The 18,857-nt window shown below is 46.7% G+C and overlaps 1 protein-coding gene across 16 annotated transcripts in view; it reads left to right on the forward strand.

Annotated features, from left to right (window-relative positions):
* Positions 1 to 17: 17 nt before the first annotated feature.
* Positions 18 to 18,857, forward strand: part of RNF32 (ring finger protein 32) — a 52,357-nt gene continuing 33,517 nt past the window's right edge. For 3 of the 16 annotated variants that reach the window (XM_040464451.1, XM_040464455.1, XM_040464456.1), the window contains exons 1-7: positions 23 to 212; positions 2,239 to 2,324; positions 2,843 to 3,107; positions 6,447 to 6,589; positions 9,438 to 9,470; positions 10,007 to 10,131; positions 10,336 to 10,444. In XM_040464451.1, coding sequence (XP_040320385.1) covers positions 2,310 to 2,324; positions 2,843 to 3,107; positions 6,447 to 6,589; positions 9,438 to 9,470; positions 10,007 to 10,131; positions 10,336 to 10,444 — 690 coding nt within the window. In that variant the 5' untranslated portion in view covers positions 23 to 212; positions 2,239 to 2,309. Of the gene's footprint in view, positions 213 to 2,238; positions 2,325 to 2,842; positions 3,108 to 6,446; positions 6,590 to 7,905; positions 8,034 to 9,437; positions 9,471 to 10,006; positions 10,132 to 10,335; positions 10,445 to 11,190; positions 11,446 to 12,466; positions 12,611 to 14,627; positions 14,816 to 18,857 lie in introns of those variants that run through there. The other 13 variants (XR_005787152.1, XR_005787153.1, XM_040464459.1 and 10 more) reach the window with 9 other exon arrangements.

Below are 18,857 nucleotides of genomic sequence, written 5' to 3' on the forward strand. Positions count from 1 at the left end.
GGGCAACGGCGAGCCGCGCGGAGGTCGGTTCTGGGGGCGGGTGCCACCGGCGCGGGGCGGGAGCGCGGCCGCGGGGACCCCGTCGGGCAGCGCAGGCCCTCGGTCCCCCGCGCGGCCTACTTAATCGCGACCGTTGTTGGGCGGGCCTAACCTCCGGCCGGTGCGTGAGAGCGGTGACACTGCCCGTCACTGAGCGGGAGCCGAGCCCACAGGTAGGGCGAAGTTGTTAGGGAGCACCTGCACCGGTAGCCTGCGCGTCTGCGCGCTGCTGCCCCCCTCGGCGCCGTGTCCCCACGTCGCACGAACGAGGGGGCCACCAGCTACTAAACAGCGAGGCAGCGTGTCCGGCGGCCTTCTCTCGTGTGCGTGCTTCCCATTAGCATGCTTATCGATAAGCTTGAGGTCACGTAGACACTGGCACCACCGTGGAGATTTTTGTGACCAAGCCCTAACACTTCTAACTGGTTGTTAATGGTGGAATTTACCAAGAAAGAATGTTCTCGTTCATTTTGGCTCTTAAAGCTGGGCAAGGATCAAGGTTCTAACCCTCCCATTGTTGCAGACTAATTAAATACGTAATCTTGAAGGAGCCCCTGATCTCTGGATTTGTTTTCTCCTTTATAAAATGGAGTGGGACTAGATATCTGATGATATTTATTATCCGATAATGATATTATCATTAACTCGGAAAGTTAATAACTCGGAGAAGGTACACGCTTTTCAGAAGCTCTTACCTTGACGTGAGTCATAGTGGCTTACGGTACAGTCGCTTGAGATAAAACCGTAGGCTGTAGATAGCTAGCTGTGATAATTAAAGAGTTGTTAGTGTGATGTAAATTATGTTCTGCCAGGGTACAGGTGTTGTGAAAGAAGAAGATTCTGGAAGGGATCTACAGCATTTCAAATCCCTTGTGCCATTACTGCGGCTTACACTGTCCTGATGGAAAGGCTGGATAGAAACTTCCTGCTTGGGGGTGGCCTGGGTGGCCCAGTCGGTTAAGCATTCGACTTTGGCTCAGGCCCTGATCTCGTGGTTCCTGAGTTTGAGCCCCACGTCAGGCTCCGAGCTGACAGCTCAGAGCCTCTCTCCCTCTCTCTGCCCCTCCCCCCCTCAAAAATAAACATTTAAAAATTTAAAAAGAAAGAAAGAAGGGAGGGAGGAAGGAACTTCTTGCGTGCCTGCCTTGAGGCCAGATTGGAAAGCGAGCACAGAAACTGCCTTCTAGTTTCCGAAGCGTCTTAGCCCCCACTCAGCCTCGGAAACATCACAGCTTTGTTTCCCGTATCCTCACTTTCCACTCGACAGCAACTTTATTCTTCTCGACTAATTTAATGCAGGTGTTGATCCTTAGATACATATTTTGGATTTCTTGCTTTCTAGTCTTAAAATGAGGCCCCATTTCCTAGGTGACTTTAATAACTACCGTTTCTCTCCATTCCGGTGGATTTTGGACCCTTGTCTTCAGAAGCTGGACCCTTGCCTAAAAACTAAAACTAAAAGGGCCAATTCAAATTCTTCCACCGGTTTCAAAGGGAACTGGAGCAAGAGGAACCACTTACAGAGTATCTTCTGCATGAAAGGGCCCTTTAGACACTTTGCAGGGTGGTCTCGTTTAATCCTAAAAATAACCCTGTAAGGAGTGCATTATTACGCCTGTTTTAAGGTGAGGACACTACAACTCAGATATAGTATCTTGCCCAGCAACAGGTTTGTTCCCCGTATTCTGTATCTCTATGTTCTGGACAGACTGAGGTCACAGGACTCCCCTTGAATTCCAGGATATTCGTGGTTCCCTTTCCCCCATGAATAATAAACACAGGCCGAGTCCCCCGGTGCCTTGTCTCCTCCTGATCCCGGGGTGTTAAGTGTGTTCATTTCCCTCTTATCCGTCCTTCAAACCCCAGCTTAAATGTCCTCTTAAAGAGATACTTCACTTCCTATTCTCTGATCTCGTCAGTCTGAAATTTTGTTGTGTTTACGTACGATAGTGTATCGAGCAATGGATTGTTCTCATTTATATTCGTAGGCTCCCTCCCACTAGCTGGAGATTTGAGGACAGGGCTCAGTGGGTCGTGACTGGTGTGAGTCTCTCTAGAATCACGGTGCGTGGCTCAGTGCTGCGCTCTGGCAGACATTCGCGGATCAATCAGACTCCCAAATGTACCTTCCCCATAAACTTCAGAAGAGATGTTTACGTACACTCTAACTCTGACTTTCTGTTGCTTTTGTCCCTGCGGTGGGAGAATTCAAGGGATGTGACACGAGGATCGAACCCGACGGGGCCGAGCGGCGCCTCTCCGGACTCAGCATGCTACAACGTAAGGTATGCAACCCGCGTGTAAACAAACACTGTTTCACTCCTGAATACATTTTAATTCAGCCATCTGAAAGTATAAAAATATGGTTGCAAGACCTCGCTCCAAAGAGGAACTGTCCCCTTAGTCCCCACTAAAGCATCCCATAGCTGTGCAGTTTTCGTCTAAGTTTTCACCAAAAAGGCATGTACTTAATTGCAAGAATCTCTTTCATATTACAGAAGCCAGATTTGCCTTGAGTCTAATTTTACTGTAGTGAAACAGAATGTGTTCAGGCATGCGCAGCTTTTATAGGTCATGACGAATTAATTCATTTTTAAGACCTCAGTAATTAAACGATATTACTGTGTCGCCAACACGAATGGGGACACCGGGCTTCCCTGCACCTAGGTGACATGGGTCAAGCACTGTTTACTATTAACTTTGGTCTAGTGTGCTGCCAGGGCTGAGTAGTAAAGCCTAAGTTTTCTTCCAAATGATGTATTACATAACGTTCTGCATGTAAGGCTTTTTTCCTACTTTTTAGGGTCATTCATCTAAACAAGATAACTTAGCAGTCACTGCAGTTGCTTTACAAGATCACATTTTACATGACCTTCAGCTTCGAAATCTTTCAATAGCAGATCCTTCCAAGACAAAGGCACAACAGAGAGACACCAGATCCAAGTCTCTAAAAAGAAATACAAGAGCAGTAATAGATACTGGCCTTAAAACAACGGTACAAGGCCCTAAAGTGGAAGATCCAGAAAGAGAATATGTTCTTGATCCAAAACCACCACCCTTAACTTTAGGTAAGTTCATCTCATCATTCATATTTTGGCTTATTAGAGCTAATGAATCTAGTTGAGATTAATAGTGTAATTTTTTTTTCTGGAACAGAAATTATTCTCATTTATAATCTTACAAAAATATATGTACGTACTAAAGTTTAAAAATTACGGGGACGATCCGGGCAAGAAAATAAAGATGAATAAGTAAAAATAGTAGAATACGATAACTATCCACTGGTCCACACTGGCGGAAATCAGGCACTCTCACAGGAGAACGAGAACTAATAAATCTATAGACAGGGGCCAGAACTCGAAAATCACCGTCTGGCCAACAGCACAGTAAGAACAAGGCGTCAGCAGATGCTGAGGCCGGCGGGAGACCATGTTGAGACGCAGGATGTAGTCACAGCCTCACAGAGCGTCCACTCACCACAGAGGGAGACACCGCAGCCTCATGTTGGTGACACTGTGCCAGCAGCACCCTGACCAAGCGACCCAAGTGCCGTCACCATAGGGCCCCACGCTGACAGCACGCACCCCAACCCCGTGCTCTGAGAAAGTGCCGTCGCCAAAATGCACATGTGAATTTAATCACGAGGACACTTCAGACACACCCAAACTGATGGACATTGTACAGTTTGGGCCTCTCTTCAAAAGTGTCAAGGAGAGCAAATGAAGACAGAGAATCCGTCCTAGATTAGAGGGGACGCAGGGGATAGGACAGCGGACTGCAGTGTGTGATCTGGGACAAAAAGGGGACTTCGGTGAGACAAGAAGGAGATCCGTGAGGAATACAGACTAACTGGCACCTGCTAGATCAACACGAATTCCCTCATTTTGATCATCGAACTAGGGTTATGTAAAATATTAACATTTGGGGAAACTGGGTAAAAGGCACACGAGGATTCTTTATACTGGTTTTACAACATTTTGCAAGTCTCAAATTACTTTAGGCTGTAAATTTAGAAATAGAGAAGAGTTTTAAACGATGCCGGGCACGGAAAATAGGTCTGTCCGGGGGCGTGTAGCCCTCGCGCGCGTGTGCTGGCTGGAGGCGTGCTGGGAAGCCTGGGGGCTGCGGCCGCACAGCGTGGAGGGGAGCCTGCCACCACAGCGGTGCCCAGCGGACACCTGGCACTGTCCTCTGAACTGCAAACAGTGCCGGTCGTGTTCTAGGAGACGGCGTAGCTCGAGAACATGCAGAGGCTTGGTGTGATGTTACATAATAACTTAGTGACTGTCTTCCGTTGTGCGTCTATAATTTACGGATTTGATCAAGTAGATGATCATCATAGTTTAGCAGGAAAGATTTAAATTAGACATCAGGAAGAACTTCACAACTTGGAAAATAAGGGAGATTAAATAGGAGAGGAAATGACATACTCTTTCAGGAGCTGTTCACATTTGCAAAAAAAAGTTTTAACTGTTCTGCTCATTAATCACTAATAAGGTTGAATCATGTTTTGTTTTGTTTTTTAAGTTTACTTAGTTTGAGAGAGAGAGTGCATGTGCCAACAGGGGAGGGGCAGAGAGAGAGAGAGAGAGAGAGAGAGAATCCGAGGCAGGCACCGTGCTGACAGTGTGGACGCCAACGCAGGGCTCAAACTCACAAACCGTGAGATCATGACCTGAGCTGAAATCAAGAGCCAGACACTCAACAGACTGAGCCACCCAGGCGCCCAAATCATAGGTTTCATTACTGCCTTTACCTGGTATGGCAGTCAGGTCTCCGTTTGCTGATTTGGTGGTGTTCTTTATGTACTCTGCATATTAATCCCTCATTGATTTACCACTGAGAAGATCTGCTCCTGGCCTGGCACCTCTTTTAATTTTGTGTGTTATTTTTTATTGAATAAAATATTCCTTCTGATTACTGTTAAATCCATTGGCTTTTCTCTGTTATTGTTTATGCTTTGGGGGATTTAAGGAATCCTCATCCATTCCGAGATGACAAAGATTTTCCACATTTTCTTTATTTACCTTCAAAGTTTTGCCTTTCCCATTTAGACCTCGTCACAGTTTATTTTGCACAAGGTACTGGGAACAGCAGTTGACAGAAGCATTTATGTCAGCACACTGTTACGTGTTGTTTGCTGAGCCGCAGCACCCCCCTTCTTCCTGTGCCAGGATCCCACGGTGACACAGAGGGAGAGAGAGGAGGGTTATGATTTGGGGGCTTCTGTCTCTGGACCAGTATTTTACTGTTTTAATTAATAAGAGCTTTGTAATATGTCTTAATAACTGGTAGGAAAAGACCCAAAATTATCCCCCCAAAAAAGTTCTTAGAAGCATATTCTTTCAGTACACTAAAGGACAGTTTGTGGAGCCACTCCTTCTGGAACCTTCCATCACCGTGCTCCCATGTGGATCACTGCTGTGCGGGGCGAGCGCAGGGCCCACAGCCGGGGGTCTCCTCCATGTGCCCCAAGGGCTGGCCCCGTCCTGCACTCCCACCTGTACCCATCCCTGACTGCCACTACTCCTCCGGGCATGTGCCCCACTGGCAGCCTCCCGGGAGCAGGTGCGTGGGGGCCCGCACCTTGGGCCGTCTATGTGGGCGCAGGCCTCCCACGCTGGCCCTCCCGTGTTCTACCCCTGCTTTCCCTCAGCTGGCCTCTCGGCCAGCTGGCCTTCACTCCCCCTTCCTGTCTTCCAGCTGACGCTCACGTCTCCGCGACACAAGTTCCCATTTTGGAGCGCTCTGCTGGTGCTCAGGGTGTCCCTGGCACAGCTTCCTACTCTGGTTTCCAGCTGCAACACCTCACTGTCCGTCTGCAGAGAGCCCGCGGGGGGCGCCGCACCTGCTCCCTCACCCGGGGAGGCACTTGACTCCCACTGTGGCATGAGCTCCACACTTGACCCAGGAGAACACATGCCGGCTGTCGAGTATCGCTTCGGTGGTCAGTCCATCCTGACAGTAATTCTACCTCATGAGAATCTTCAGCAAGGGATAAACTTGATTGATACTCATTCTGTGAAGGTCACTGGTGGCAAAAAGTGGGCTAAATCGGAAGAAGACAACACTGAAGGCTGAACCCTAAAATAGGCGACAAGTGAGAACCTTTGGCCGAGACATGTGGAAACGTCAGAGTCTTCAGCTTCTCTCCCTGAAAACCGGATAGCAGTCCTGCCTACGTGGAGAATACTGTGAAAATGACACAAGTATGGGAAATTCTTTGTAAATAAAAGCGTTCCTACCGTTGACCTTTAGCACCCATAGAAGACCAGTGTTCCCCATATGGTGGAAGAAAGTACGCCGTATGTTTTGTTTTCAAATTTGTTTGCAAAACAATGTCATTAAATTATGAGTACTATGTTCTGGATGTATTGTACCTTCATTTTCTCTTGTTTTCACTTCAGCTCAGAAGTTGGGCCTGTTTGAACCTCCCCCTTTGCCACTATCATCAGAGGAATGGGAAAAAGTGAAACAAAGATCCATCATGCAAGGGGACTCAACGCAGCCGTGCCCAATATGCAAAGAAGAATTTGAACTTCGCCCCCAGGTGTGTAGCGGGAAAATCAGATAAGCAGGCTTGGGGACTAGACGAAGCTGGAGCTTCAGATCCCAGCCTTCATTTCTCCGATTTCTTCCGCCTACGTGACCTCAAATACTTACGTTTTCTCTTCCGTTAATTAGAGTGTGTGTGAGAGAGAGGTAAACACTCTCATTAAACAGTTTTGTTTATTTACTGAATGATATTCTCAAGCACAAAGTCTGCACAAAAGGAATGCTCCTGTTCCCTTGGCCGGAAACGAGCTAGAGGGTGAGCGGAGGCCTGCAGTGCAGGAAGAAGGAGAGGAAAGGGGAATTTTAAGTTGTTTTGTGAACTGAAATCATAAAAAAAAAAAGAAAGAAAAAAGGAAGGAAGGAAGGGAGGGAGGGAGGAAGAAAGAAAAAAAAAGAAAAAGGAAAACTTGAATCTCCAAAGAATTTGTATAAGAATGTTTAAGTAAAATCTTTTAACGTCTTTATTCACGAACCCTTACCATAGTAAGGTTGATCTTCTAGACAATATGCAGTCGAGGCGCGTCATAGAGATTTCTGTGCACACGGTGCCTGCCCAGTCTCCTGTGATCCCCTCACACTTAGGGGCGCTCCCCCCTCGAGGATCTGGTGTTTTGTGTTAAGCTCGCAGCCGCCCTACAGTGCCTTCCTGTGGGCGCTGCCCGTGCTTCCTACCGAGCAGGTGCAGGTTTGCTGGAAAATACAGCAAACAGAGTCAGGGCAGGCTCTCAGTTCATAGCCTGGGAACCTCGGGCTTTCCTCACTACCTGGCACGTAACTCTCAAACTTAATTTGTTTTAATGAGTTTCATCGTTAACAAGTTAGTTCACAGCCATAAAATGTTTGTTCTTTACTAATTTGAATTCACAAGTTATTTGAAACGTACTTATTGTATTCTAGCTCTCTATCAAGACCTCATCTTACCTGCATGAAAGCTGGGGATCTGGGAGAGATTTTAGCCCTTAAACCACAGAATTACCATCTAGGATAATTTAGTATCTTAGTGGGGCAAGAGTGACTAGAACCACAACTAGTCTTTCCGGCCCCAGCAACGTCTTTTTTAATTACGCTGTAAATACTGAGGCTGACTGGTGTATGAAGAATGACAGCTTATTCCAAGTGTCTTGGAGGGAGCAGGGACGGGATGCACCATGCCCATCTCTTCCATTCTGGTTTTTATACATTTCTCACTCAGTCTTTATTTCGTTTGGTCACAGTTACAGACACTTGTGTTCATTTTGCATGTTTACTTTGTTTGTTGTTCTGTGTTTAGAGTTTTCCTTAGTCACAAACAACAGCTGGTATTTCCTCCAGCATTTATGATTTCAGAGGACCTCAGTTGTCTTGTGCGTCCCAGAGGGAGGCATTGTACCCATTTAATAGATGAGGGCACAAGCAAGTCAAGTGACCCACACCAGCGTGACTCAGGAAGTATGTTCAAGGTCAGCTGGAATCTAGTCCCAACTTCTAGCATATGGACCACCACTTGGTCATTTACTTTTATCTCAGATAATGTTTGCCGATAACAAACATTTATGGACGTTTAAAAGTATATTTTAGGGGCACCTGGGTGGCTCAGTCGGTTAAATCTGATTCTTGATTTTGGCTCAGGTCATGATCTCACAGTTCATGGGATCGAGCCCCACATCAGGCTCTGTGCTGGCAGCTCAGAGCCTGCTTGGGATTCTTAATCTCTCTCTCTCTCTCTCCCCCTCCCCAGCTCATGCTCTGTTTCTCAAAATAAACATTAAAAAAGAGTTTATTTTAAATATACAGAAGTACAGTGTTATTCAACATCATAGATCCTCAAATATCTGCTGATGAAACACTGACGGATATTCCACAAAGAATGCAAAATCGAGCACACCAAAGGGTGCTGTTAGATTAATGGCGATAATTAACCAGGACCCGCGTTACTAAGGTTTTCCAGTTTAGGCTTATTGGCAGTCAGTTTCAAGTCGAGGTTTTTTAACTTTGTGGGTTCTATCTAGTCCGGTATTTCTTCCATTCTTCCTATTTAAGAGGGGAAGAGTAGAGTGAAGGAGGGGGGTGGGGGGAACCGGGGAAGTGTTCACGGCAGGAGTAGTGTTAGAGGCTGCTGGGAGCTGAGCCCCTCGACGCCCCTCTCCTCCTCTCTGGGCGAAGCCAGGGCCGCGGGCCCTCTCGCCGGGCTCCCTCCGTGCGCGTGCTCGCAGCTCACTGGGGCTGGTGTCCTGGTATCACCCCCTGGTTCTCCTTCCAGAAGAACCACCTACCCTCTTCCTTATTCCACAGCCCAGAATATCACTGTGCGGTGGAGAATTTGGGTCACAGAGAGGTGATGCTTTCTTGTGAGCGCACTTTCCCTGCATTTCAGAGAGAACAAGTGTTTCGTATGTGTGTAGGATTTATTGCTGTTTAAACTGAAGTGTGTTAGAATTAATAAAGCCGCCGTCGGTTGAACAAAGCCCTAAGCAAAGACATTTGTTCGCGCTCCCCCGTCTCCTCCTTAGGCACCTCCCTCCCCACGCGCCAGCCCCCTTCCCTCCCAGGGTCTGCCCAGGAAACACATCTATTTCCTAACGTATTTAACACACTCATTTTAACGGCTTACTAGCAATCATCCTGTGTCTGATGTTTCAGACTGTTGTTAATGGAGTTTTTCTCGTCGAGATGATATACCTGTGCTGTGCTCAACTTTAAATATTAGAAATATCAAGGTTATTAATCTGCTTTTTTAATTTTTCAAAGAAACAACACAGCCTACCTTTTAAGCATTCAGAATTTTTCTTTTAATTAATGCATTTATGCTGCTGCTCTTTGAAAACCAATTTAAACTTCAAACATTTTTGTCTTCTCGCAAACAGGTGCTGCTTTCATGTTCCCATGTGTTTCACAGAGTGAGTGAGTCCCGCCTCCTTCCCTCGTAAAGTGCGCAGTGCGTCGCCCGTGTAGCGATCGCTCATTTAAAGTCTCCTGAAAAGAACCACTTGCCTTATCCGTCACCACCGCTTAGAGTTAGAAATACGACTTTAGGCTACAGCGCAGTTCATCCTGTTTTGAAAGTCCCGAGTCTTCTGCGACGAAAGACGCGCAAGTGTTTGTATAACACACTCCTCCTGGTGGCGCACATCAAAGTGACGGCCCGCTTCCCAGGCCCGACTGCGGTAGCCTCACGCACGAGCCGTCACCTCCCTTGACGCGAGCTGTTGGCAGGAGTTTTTGATGTAGCTGCATGTACATTCTTGTAAAATTTCACTTTTGGAACAAGTTTCATGAGGAAGGTGTTAACATCTGATGAAACTTCTTCCCTTTATGCTCTCATCTAAATTGGACTGTCTCATAATTATGAGAGAAAAGAGCGCTATAATTACACTAGAAGTAAAAATGTTATTTATAAGTAATTACTTATAAAACGTTCAATGTTTTTCTTCAGGCATGCCTCCAGGCTTTTGAAAAATTCGCAAATAAAAAAACCTGCCCCCTCTGTAGAAAGAACCAGTACCAAACCAGAGTGATTCACGACGGAGCGCGGCTGTTCAAAGTAAAGTGTGCGACAAGGTAGGAAGGGTCCCCCGCGCCCGCGGGCCCCACGGCCCACCCGGGACGCACTGTCCTGCAGCCCAGCCGTGACGGTTCACGTTCAAGGTCGCGGGGATGTTGCCTCCCGCCTCGACCGCGGCCCCACCCCACCCGGTCTCGCCCGGTTTTGAAACGCCTGTCGAAGCCGTCCTGAGTCAGTCATTTCAAACACCTGTGTTCCAGGATCCAGGCCTCCTGGAGGGGACACGTGGTGAGGAAGTGGTACCGAGACCTGAGGAGAACAGTGCCGCCCACGGACGCCAAGTTGAGGAGAAAATTCTTTGAAGGAAAGGTAGGGGAAGGCCCTCGATCCCCCAGAGTGTGTGCGCGCGGGTGAGACTCAGCGGGGGCAGGAAGACCAGCAGAGGCTGGGGACGCCCGACGCTCGTTCGTGCGCGGGCTTTTTAAAAACGGTTGAGATGCTGCTAAAAATCCCGGTCAACGTAAACTGACTTTCCAACCCAGACAGTGGGGGACAGATCTTCTCTTCTAGTGAAACCATAAAATTCGTAAAATTGGGAGAAGTTTAAATTCAAAGCAACTTTTGTCTGGCCATTTCGTGACACCCGCTTCAATAATCTCTTAGGAAAAAGGAATGGAAACGGGCTTAGTTTCTCACACCCCCTGCATTGCGAGTTAAAAGAACAGGAGAACTTTGTAAAAATAAAGGCCTGCAGTGCTGCGTTTTACTGGGGCCTCCCAGGGCCTCCCAGAGTCACCAAATGGGAGAGTTTCAGAAATAAGTAACGGCAGTTTCTACCCTTTCTTTAAACCTTTTTTTTTTTCAAATTTTTTGATGTTTATTTATTTTTGAGAGAGAGACAAAGCGTGAACAGGAGAGGGGCAGAGAGAGAGGGAGACACAGAATCCGAAGCAGGCTCCAGGCTCCGAGCCGTCGGCACAGGGCCCGACGCGGGGCTCGAACTCACGAACCATGAGATGGTGACATGAGCCGAAGTCGGACGCTCAGCCGACGGAGCCACCTGGGTGCCCTTTAACCCTTTTTTTTATCGGTTACGTTTCCCTTTTTTGGCTTAGCAACTTTCCATCATCGAAGCCCAAACAGAAGGGACAGACTTCGCACGGCGGAAGGAGCCGGCTGAGCCGGCGCTGCCACCCCAGCTCCGCCCTCGTGCGCGTGTAACAGGACAGTGATAATCTCGACCTTGCAGCGGGGCCCGAACAAGTGGAGCTGTGTTGACAGAGGCCTAGCACACAGTAGGCGCTCGGCAGTGTATGTCCATTATAAGTGCTGATACGTTGTTCGAGTTCATCTTTGTGTTACCTGCTTCAGATTGAGTGGTAGTGTATATTTTTTAAAGTTTATTTTTGCGGGGCGCCTGGGTGGCGCAGTCGGTTAAGCGTCCGACTTCAGCCAGGTCACGATCTCGCGGTCCGTGAGTTCGAGCCCCGCGTCAGGCTCTGGGCTGATGGCTCGGAGCCTGGAGCCTGTTTCGGATTCTGTGTCTCCCTCTCTCTCTGCCCCTCCCCCGTTCATGCTCTGTCTCTCTTTGTCCCAAAAATAAATAAACATTGAAAAAAAAATTTAAAAAAAATAAATAAAGTTTATTTTTGAGAGACAGAGGGCAGGAGAGCGTGCACGTGTGAGTGGGGGAGGGGCGGAGAGGGAGAGAGAGAATCCCAAGCGGACTCTGCGCGGTCAGCGCGGAGCCTGACTCAGGGCTCGAGCTCACAAGCTGTGAGGTCCTGACCTGAGCTGACATCAAGAGTCAGACACTTCGCCACCTGAGCCTCCCAAGCACCCTGATAGTCCATATTGTTTTCGCTAGCGTGTCCTGTATGAGACTGTGGCATTCTGACGTGAGGTGAGCTTTAAATCTCTAAGACAGAATTCGCAGTCACACTTTCCTGTAGTCATTATGTATGGAAGTTTCCCTTACACATTTATTTAGATCTTTCCCACACTTACTTGTTTCTTTTTAGCCTGCACTCCCATTTGTAAGAATGAGTGATAGAAAATTACTCTTTACCGTATAGAGGGATCCCTCTTCTCCCCGTCGTTATCGCGCCTTCAGTGTGTAAAGCATAAGTGACCTCAGTCCCGTGCTTTGGGGGAAGAGGCTGATGTTCACGACGTGCTTCCTGGTTTTATCCGACTCCCAATCTGACCTTCTCGGGCGAGGTGCTGTCTCTGTGCATCTTGTAAACCCCCCTCCCTCATCTGCGCCCTGGCTAGGGGGCTTCTGAGAGCGCCCGGAACTGTACAGGGGTCCTGGAGGTAAGTGCACTGAGGCTCGGCCCTCAAACAGGACGGTGCTGGATGTTCCCAGGGCCCTTTCCCAGGACCTTTCAGGTCGTTGGTCCAGGCGACATAGTTACGGGTGTGTGCAAAAGAAAATTGGGACCTTGGCTGACTGTGATGGCATTATGTCCCGGATTTAATCAAGAAAACACAGCTGATTTGTGCTCAGGAGCAGGACAACACCAAATGCAACGTGTGAGTAAATAACCCTAAAACCCTGTGTCTCGAAGACAAGACCGCACCACTGATGGAGGGAGGAGCTTGTAGGGCAAGGGCAGCCTGAGCGCCGGGGGGGATGCACCACGAGTGCTGCCTGGCCCCACGGGAGGCGTCCTCTCGGGCCCACGGGGGACAGAGGCGCAGGGTGGCTCTGGCGGATGAGCGGGGCCGGCAGCAGCCCCTGCTGGCTGCCCAAGTGGAGGTGGGCAGAGGGAGGGCGGGGGCTGTAGAGGGAGAATCCGCCATTCGATATAAGAGAAAACTATTTTCTGAGTCTACGATGCACGTTGTAGCGTGAACTGAGGAGCAAAACGTATTTAGGGAAACGGGACAGTCCCGGTGAAAGCCCCCTGCCCACATCGGCGTACGGGGTGGACACGAGAAACGCCGTGCGTTCTCCAGCACCATCTCCTGGACAGGAGGGACGGCCAATCGGCTACAACTCCCAAAGTTACTGCATAAGAAGAGCATGTGCCACCTCCGTTTGTCTTGGGCAAGTGACCCTTTCCTCTGAGGGCGCTGACCTCCCTTCCGGCTCTCCGTTCCGCTGAGCTTTGTATCTAGTTTTTAAAAGTCCTTGTCCACCGACCAAGATAATGGGCTGCCTGCTGCTCACCGCGGTACACCTGTCTTCTGGCCAGTTAGCTGTCCCAGCGCCGTCCTCCGCCTTCCTCACACCCGCCATCTCTCCAGGGGTCACTCACTCTCAAGTCCGCGAACGGAGTTCTCGGCCTGCTCTTTTCTCTACTCTGCACAGACAGTAATTCTTAGTAATTCTAATGTGATAATGGCTTTGGAATCAGAAATTATTGATTTTTTTCTCTTAGAAAAGCTTAATTACACATGATAGTCATTTTACCTACGCGTGTAAATTTTTCATTTGCATACGCCATCTCGTAATCATTTTTGAAAATATAGGCTACGCTTTTTCACATAAAGCAGAGTCATGAGACTCGACCGATTCTGTATCTACACACCAACACGTGCGCGCGCACACACATAAACACACAAGTACATACCCGTGCACAGACACAACGTGTAAAGACACACACGGTGATTCGGATCGTTCTTCCCCAAAAGTATCGATTTAATGTTAGACTCAATTTGTCGCACAACTCGGCACTTTATAATTTTTTCAGCTGCCTTTTTCTATTATTATTACTAACTCTGTAATCCTCACTCTCTCGGCTAGTTTCCTAAATCTCTGTAATTTCTTCTTACCTCATTCTACTCCCTTATCCCATTTGGCCATAAACACTGAAATCTATACCCAAGCCTCATTTTATTTTTTAAATGTTAATCCCAGTTATTTAACACACGGTGTAATACGTTCCAGGTGTACAGTGTAGTGATTCAACACCACATCACCCGGTGCTCATCACAAGTGCATCCTTAATCCCCCATCCCCTGTTTCCCTATCCCCCACCCACCTCCTCTTTGGTGACCATCAGTGTGTTCTCTGTAGTTAAGAGTCTGTATCTTGGTTTGTCTCTCTGTCTCTCTTTTTTCCTTTGCTCATTTGCTTTGTTTCTTCGATTCCACATAAGAGGGAAGTCCTATGGTATTTGTCTTTCTCTGACTGACTGACTTGCTTAGCATTGTACTCTCTAGATCTGTCCGTGTTGTTGCACATGTCAAGATTACATTTTTTTATGCCTGAGTAATATTCTATTGTGTATATATACCACATCTCTATCCATTCATTAGTTGATGGGCACTTGGGCCGCTTCCATAATTTGGCTACTGTAAATAATGCTGCAGTCAACAGGGGTGTGTGTATCCCTTTGAGTTAGTGTTTTTGTGTTCTTTGGGTAAATCGCCAGTAGTGCAATTGCTGGGTCCTGGGGTGGTTCTCTTTTTAACTTTTTGAGGAACCTCCACACTGTTCTCCAGAGCGGCTGCACCAGTTTGCATTCCCAGCAGCAGCGCAAGAGGGTTCCCGTTTCTCCACACGCTCGCCAACACTTGCTGTTTCTTGTGCGTTTGATTTCAGCCATTGTGGCGGGTGCGAAGTGATGTGTCCCTGCAGTTTCGGTTTGCATTTCCCCGACGGTGACGATGAGCATCTTCTGTTTCTGTTGGCCATCAGCATGTCTTCCTTGGAGAAATGTCTGCTCATGTCTTGCACCGTCTTTTGATTGGATTATTCGGGGTCTTTTGGTGTTGACTTATGTAAGTTCTCCATGTATTTTGGACACTAGCCCTTTATCAGATAAGCCATTTGCAAATATCTTCTGCCATTTGTAGGTTGTTTTCTAGTTTTGCTGTTTCTTTCGCCATGCGGAAACTTTTTATTTTGATGTAGTCGCAATAGTTTATTTTTGCTTTTGTTTCCTTTGCCTCAGGAGACATACCTAGAAAAATATCGCTACGGCCGATGACAGAGACATTGCTGCCTATGTTCTCCTCTAGGATTTTTATGGTTTCAGGTCTTCCATTTAGGTCTTTAATCCATTTTGTTTTTGTTTTTTTATGTTTTATTTTTATTTTTGGGACAGAGAGAGACAGAGCATGAACGGGGGAGGGGCAGAGAGAGAGGGAGACACAGAATCGGAAACAGGCTCCAGGCTCTGAGCCATCAGCCCAGAGCCTGACGCGGGGCTCGAACTCACAGACTGCGAGATCGTGACCTGGCTGAAGTCGGACGCTTAACCGACTGCGCCACCCAGGCGCCCCTATGTTTTATTTTTGAGAGAGACAGCGTGAGCAGGGTAGGGGCCGTGGGGTGGGGGTGGGGGTGGCGGGCAGAGGATCCAGAGCGGGCTCCGTGCTGACAGCAGAGAGCCCAATGCGGGGCTCAAACTCACAAACCATGAGGTCATGACCTGAGCTGAAGTTGGATGCTCAACCAACTGAGCCCCGCCGGTGCCCCGGTTTTCAATCCATTTTGAATTTATTTTCATGTATGGTGTAAGAAAGCGGTCCTGTTTCATTCTTTCGCACGTGGCTGTCCAGTTTTCCCAGCACCACTTGCTGAAGGGACTGTCTTTTTCCTATAGAACATTCTTTCCTCTTTTCTTGAAGATTTATTGGCCTCATCATTGTGGGTTTTCCTCAGTCCGGATTTTCCATTCTGTCGCACCGTGTGTCTGTGTCTGCACCGGCCCCGGACTGTGGTCACAACTACAGCTTTGTTAAGGTCACTTGAAGTCACACGGTTGCGGTGCATCCAACTTTGCTTTTCTTTTTCAAAATTGCTTTGGCTATTCGGGGTCTCTTGCGGTCCCATATACGTTTTAGGATTGCCAAACGTCATTTTAAATAAATGAAATGTGCATTTACTGTTAGGTGGTGTATTCGTAGTAGGTACACCCCCCTGCCACTGCTCCTGGTTGCGTATGTAGACACATGCCTTACAACAGTTGTCCCCCCTTGTCCCTGAGGGGTGCATTCCAAGATCCCGGGGGGATGCTGGAAACCACAGATGGCACCAAACCCTATATAAACCACATTTTTTCCTATACATACATACCTATGATAAAGTTCAATTTATAAATTAGGCACAGTAAGAGATTAACAATAACTGAGAGAACAATTATAATGATATCCTGTAATAAAAGTTATATGACTCTGGGTCACTCTCTCAAATATCTTACTGTCCTGCATTCACCTTTCTTGTGACGATGTGAGATGGTGAAATGCCCACGTGACAAGGTGAAGGGAGGCGAGTGACGTGGGACGTAGCGCTGGGCGCCCACTGACCTCTGATGACGCATCTGTTCCGGGACCACGGTTGACCATGCGTAACAAACTGGAGAGCGAGATCGCAGAGAAGGGGCGGCTGTATGTTTGAACGTCTGTGTGGGTGGAGCCCAGAGGCTGTCCTTTTCTACATAGACCGCTTCTCAGTCACTTACTGAATGGCTCTTGCAATTTAATGATTTTTCTCCTATGTTTTTCAAACTGACTTGCTAAGCTATAAGCATGGTCTATAAAGTGTTAATCTACAATTTTAATCTATAATTTTAAATGCAATGTGTTTTAGTGATATCCGAAAGATCATTGAACTACTTTATTGAATTTCACGTTACCCAGGATTCTATAGATGCATCCAGACCATGCGGCTGCATACACAAGTGATAGCCTGCGGAGAGCTCATACCAATAAATTACGATAAACTACTGGGTGAAAGAAAGACTGTCAAGGGATAAGATATCCACACAGTCTCAAAGTATCATCCCAAAGATCATATATAATTTACAAACAGCCTGAGAAGGCTTTACACTGGAAAGGTCTGACAGACATCTCAGCCCAACAGACGAAATTACCGATAACCAGACAACTGGACGCTATGTATTCCTAATGTACGCAGAGTGCGCTAGGACAAAACATGACCTGTGCCCTTTCATGCCAAAAATGCTTCACCTGAAACCAGTCAAGAAAGCATGTAATCAGGCACCTGGGTGGCTCAGCTGATTAAGCGCACCTGACTTCGACTCAGGTCACGATCTCGTGGTTTGTGAGTTTGAGCCCCGCATAGGGCTCTGTGCTGACAGGCCAGACCCTGGAGCCTGTTTTGGGTTCTGTGTCTCCCTCTCTCTCTGTCTCTCTCTCTCTCAAAAATAAATAAACATGAAAAATAATAATAAATAAATAATAACAATTAAAAATAAAATAAATTGGGGCGCCTGGGTGGCTCAGTCGGTTGAGCGACCGACTTCGGCTCAGGTCATGATCTCGCAGTTTGTGAGTTCGAGCCCCGCGTCGGGCTCTGTGCTGACAGCTCGGAGCCTAGAGCCTGCTTCGGATTCTGTGTCTCCTTCTCTCTCTGTCCCTCCCCAACTTGTGCTCTGTCTCTCTGTGTCTCTCAAAAATAGATATGTAAAAAAAAAAAACAAAAACTTTTAAAAAAGATGTTCAACCTTACGCATAATTAAAGAAAACTCAAATGAAAAACATCTGTTTCACCTACTAGATTAGCAAGAATTGGAAATTCTGATGATAATTATCTAGTATTGATGACAATGAGAGGAAAATGGACATTCTTACAAGCCATTGGCAGAACTAAGAATGTACTTCTGGCTGAAAGTTCTCTTTGAGCCCCCTAGAAATTGACCCTACAGATCTACATGTTTGCTAACATGTATCAATGACTGTGTTCACTATAGCCATGATTATGAGAGAGAAGGAATCATAAGCAGCTAGAGTCTGCCCCCAACTACATCCATACAGTGATTACCACACAGCAATTATAAAGACCACAGTAGATATGTATGTGGGGGTATAAAAAGATTTCCAAGAAGAGGCAACAAGAAAGGATAATGAGTAGGAAAGGTAACATGATAGGGCTGGGGTGCCATGGTGGCTCAGGTGGTTGAACGTCCGAATCTTGGTTTCATGGGTTTGGGCCCCCCATCAGGCTCTCTGCTGGCAGCACAGAGCCTGCTTGAGATTCTCTCTCTCCCTCTCTCTCTGCCCGTCCCCCACTCACACTGTCTCTGATTCTCTCAAAACAAATAAATAAACTTAAAAAAAAAGATGATAGGGCTAAAATCTAACTAATTACCACAAACATGATTGAGATGAATTTCCCTATTAAATAACAAACTTGAATTACATTGAAAAAATCTAACAGACACATTAGAATCCAATGAAATAAAGATGCCCCATATAAAGGCATGCTCAAAAATGATGCATATGCAAAAAAAAAAGAAAATCACAGTAAAATCAATGAATATTAAAGTACACTTGGAAATTCAGAACCTAAATTATACACTGTTCCTGTGTTCATGACAGTGAGCACACTAGTATTCTGTGGTGTATGGCTAAAGCTGTACTTAGAGGATGATTAGTGTCATGCACACTTATTATTAAACAAGAAAGATGAAAGATCATGAACTAAACATTCAAATGAGAAAGCTATACTGATTAACACTAAAAAAATTTAAATGCAGAAAGTAGAAAGTATAAAGATAAAATAATTTGTTAGGATAAAAGTAAAACTGTAAGTGAAGCCAACAGCTGATATTTTGGGAAAAAGAAACTGAAGAGGAAAATTTCATCAGCATTTAAAAAACTAACAATGACTAGGTCTCACCAGAGTTAAAACAGATAAAACAGAATGCAGACACGTGGAATAGGAGGCATAACCGTATATGTAGAAATCATTTTATTTTATTTATTTTTTTTTTTAATTTTTTTTTTTCAACGTTTATTTATTTTTGGGACAGAGAGAGACAGAGCATGAACGGGGGAGGGGCAGAGAGAGAGGGAGACACAGAAT

Source organism: Herpailurus yagouaroundi, unplaced genomic scaffold (genome assembly GCF_014898765.1).
Source record: "Herpailurus yagouaroundi ecotype Mexico unplaced genomic scaffold, PumYag 483, whole genome shotgun sequence".
In the NCBI taxonomy this organism is placed as follows: domain Eukaryota; kingdom Metazoa; phylum Chordata; class Mammalia; order Carnivora; family Felidae; genus Herpailurus; species Herpailurus yagouaroundi.